A 3,728-nucleotide genomic window follows, 5' to 3' on the forward strand; every position below is an offset into this window, starting at 1 on the left:
ATGAACCCCTCGTTGTTTTGATGTCTCATTATTATCAATTGTTATTTTAAATTTTAGAATATTGATAAATTTTTCTTACTCAAATAATATTAATTAGATACTATACATATATATAATTTTAAATTTTTAATATATATCATGCCAAACCAAATTAATTATTGTATCATCGGTTAAACGACTTACCTACAAGGTCAATAATCATATTGGATTTCACAACTACGATTAAGAATAAATCTAACAAATCTAACATTAATTCTGTTGTGACATTCTCATAATTAATTTTTTAATAATTAATCCCTAAAACGGCCAAAAGAAAACCAATAAATGACAAAAACTTTAAAAAAAAAAAAAAAAAACTTCCTAGCATGCTACTAATTAGTTTCCTTAATTTTTCTAGATTCTTAAAAAAAAAAAAAAAAACCGCAACTGGCTTTTCTTTATGACAAGAAAATTCCAAGTAAATCCAAAGCAGCCGTTATTTAAAGCCGAACTTGAACTTCGCCATAGCACGCACACACAACACACAACAACACAAAAATTCTCAAAGGCTCAAACTCAAACGGTACTTACAAAAAAAAAAAAAAAACGAAACGAAACCCACTCTCACCATGATAGCGTACCTAGAACACTTTGTGCACGGAAATGACACAGAATCGATGCCAAACGACGACGTTTCAGCTCTCGATGGAGCTTTTCACTTCGGCGCCACCGCCGCCGCCGGCAAGGACTTCGGCGGGATGAAATCCGTTAAGCCGCGGGCGGTTATTCGCCCCGCCTTGGCCGGCGACGTGGAGAGGGCGGTGAAGGAGGCGGCGCGCACGACTTACCTGACTGTGGCGGCGCGCGGCAACGGCCACTCCATCAACGGCCAGGCCATGGCGGAGAAGGGCCTGGTCCTCGACATGCGCGCCATGGAGGACCACTTCACCCTCCTCTCTCTCGACGACGGGTCACTATACGTCGACGTTTCGGGAGGGGCATTATGGGAAGATGTTCTCAAACGCTGCGTTTCGGAGTTCCGCCTCGCGCCGCGGTCTTGGACCGATTACCTCGGCCTGACCGTCGGCGGGACGCTCTCCAATGCCGGCGTCAGCGGCCAGGCCTTCCGCTACGGCCCGCAAACCGCCAACGTAACGGAATTGGAGGTGGTGAGCGGCAAAGGCGAAACCTTAGTCTGTTCCGAATCACAAAATTCGGAACTCTTCTTCGCCACCCTGGGAGGATTAGGCCAGTTCGGCATCATAACTCGCGCTCGAGTCCCGGTTCAACAAGCCCCGGACATGGTAGGTTAAATAAAATAATTAAACTAAAATATTACCTATCTAATAAAAAAAAATATTTTTTTGTTATTAGGTGAGATGGATAAGGGTGGTGTACACAGAATTTGGCGACTTCACTCGAGACGCAGAGTGGCTGGTGACTCTCCGAGAGGGTGATGGTTTTGATTACGTGGAAGGTTTCGTTTTTGTCAACAGTGACGACCCTTGCAACGGCTGGACCACCGTCCCCGTGGGCCCCAACCAATACTTCGACCCGGTTCGGATTCCTTCAACCGCCGGCCCGGTTCTCTATTGCTTAGAACTTGCCCTTCATTATCGTAACCAAGACCATCCTTCCGCAGTTGATATGGTAATTAAGTATTTAAGTGTGTTAACTTTATATTTTTTTTCTTCTTCTTCTTGGGGTCTCATTATTCAGCAGGATGTGATGTGTGTACACACACACTCTCTAGCTGGCGTTTGCGATTTTTGTCTTTTATTTGGGAGTGTACGGGTCGGGCACCAATGATGGTTTAGTTTTGACCTAGTGGGTCTCTCTTACTTTAATAAAAGACTTTAAGCACATAAAAACCTTAGCTAAAGAGAAAAATTGAATAATCAAAATAATAATAAATTGAAAACAAGTAAACAACTACTTACCTTATAGGCAGATTTGAAGTGGGTCCCTGGTAAAAAGTCAATATACGCAGATTTTTTTCACCCACACATGTACCAAGTTAAGTCGACGGAGGATGGCTTATTTAATTCACGTCTGGCATCAGGTCCATAGATAACGTCATGTAGATCCATTGGGGGTAATAGAGATAAGTGTTTGTTTGTGATTTTTTTTTATTTTATTTTTATTTACTACTATTTGGTGGGGGTGATAATTTATTTTTGTTTTTTTCCATGAAAATGGCAATGGTTTCGTGAAAACTGACTATTCGGTCATGATGTATCTTCCATTGGATTTTCTGACACATCACACACTCGCCCAAAATGGCCTATGTTTTTCGTTTTAAATTACCGAAGTGGACTGTACCTTTGCGTGGCCTGATACCTTAGCAATTAGCACAAAATGGCAATGGGGAGTTCCTTTGTGGTTAAGGTTAAAATGGTCATGTTACATCAGTGGGTGCTCCATTGCTCTGATCATTGAGATCTCGCTGACGTTTCGGTCCCCACACTTCCGAAAATGGCCAAGAAGCCATCATTTTCTGGAATCTGTAGGAAAAATATATGAATTTAATCCAATTACGTAAATACCCCTCCTCCTCCTCCTCCTCCTTCCAGTAACACTTTTTATCTTTACACAAATGCCGGACCAGTTAATGAATCAAAAGGGAAGGGTTTTTATTGAAAGTCCTAAAATTATGATGATAATAATTTTTGTTTTTCTATGATTTTATACCGTAAATACTTTTTTATTTTAGTTTTTACCCGGTGATTATGATTATGATCCTTGTTTTTAGGAGGTGGATAGATTACTTGGACGGTTAAGATTCGTTGAGGGTCTAAAGTTCAGCGTGGATGTGACGTACATGGAATTCTTGCTACGTGTGAAGCGTGTGGAGGAGGATGCAAAAGCCAATGGAATCTGGGACGCACCCCACCCATGGCTGAATATGTTCGTCTCCAAGTCCAACATCGCTGAATTTGATCGTGAAGTGTTCAAGAAAATCCTCAAGCACGGAGTTGGTGGCCCCATTCTAGTGTACCCTCTTTTGCGAAGCAAGTAAGTACAATTTTTGACGGTGAAATCAAATAATATTTCTCATTTCTATACAATTCCTATAAACTTTTACCTTATTGCACTTTAGTCCATCTTTGTCTTTATTTTGTATGTATAGTTTTTTCCTCTTTTTTTCCCACAAATTTAAAATTGAACAAATATATGTTTTGTGAAAAGTAAAATTTCAAAACATTTGAAACAAACATGCATTTAGTTTGTTGTTGGTATCTTAATTGTACAACTTTGATTTATTGGTTAAGTTGACATCTAATATTTTATAGAAATATTGATGCGACACTCTTTTGCACTATCTTATCAGTATTTTTTTGTTAAATATTAGATGCTAATTTAATAATAGGCAAAAATTGCACAATTAAAAGAGTGAAGAGTCAAATTTGCTAAAAAGAAAAATGGAAGATTTTAAATTCACATGACAAAAAAACGTGATTATGTATTTTCATGTGACCTTAAATTTTACCAAAAAATCAAAATTGAGATTCTTTTCCTGTTACTTTCATTTGCTTCAATTTCACCACCTAGAAAATATTTATTCAGGCATTAATGAGCTCCACAGGCCAGATTTGGCAAAATCTTTCCTCACCCTTTGTTGAGGGGATAGGAAGCTAGGGTAGCTACATTACATTCACGTCAGTCTCTAATTTTAATGCGTTTGTTGGGTTGGTTGTGTGTATGAGCTTGACCTTGACACGAACTGGTTTATTATTCTTATTATGCTG

The 3,728-nt window shown here is 39.3% G+C and overlaps 1 protein-coding gene across 2 annotated transcripts in view; it reads left to right on the forward strand.

Moving 5' to 3' along the window:
- Window positions 1-230: 230 nt before the first annotated feature.
- The window catches only part of LOC100816566 (cytokinin dehydrogenase 7), a 7,526-nt gene continuing 4,028 nt past the window's right edge, over window positions 231-3,728 (forward strand). For both annotated transcript variants that reach the window (XM_014769791.3, XM_041011476.1), the window contains exons 1-3: window positions 231-1,283; window positions 1,354-1,629; window positions 2,732-2,994. In XM_014769791.3, the coding sequence (XP_014625277.1) occupies window positions 609-1,283; window positions 1,354-1,629; window positions 2,732-2,994 (1,214 nt within the window). In that variant the 5' untranslated portion in view covers window positions 231-608. The remainder of the gene's footprint in view (window positions 1,284-1,353; window positions 1,630-2,731; window positions 2,995-3,728) is intronic.

This window comes from Glycine max, chromosome 17 (assembly GCF_000004515.6).
Source record: "Glycine max cultivar Williams 82 chromosome 17, Glycine_max_v4.0, whole genome shotgun sequence".
Classification (NCBI taxonomy): Eukaryota; Viridiplantae; Streptophyta; class Magnoliopsida; order Fabales; family Fabaceae; genus Glycine; species Glycine max.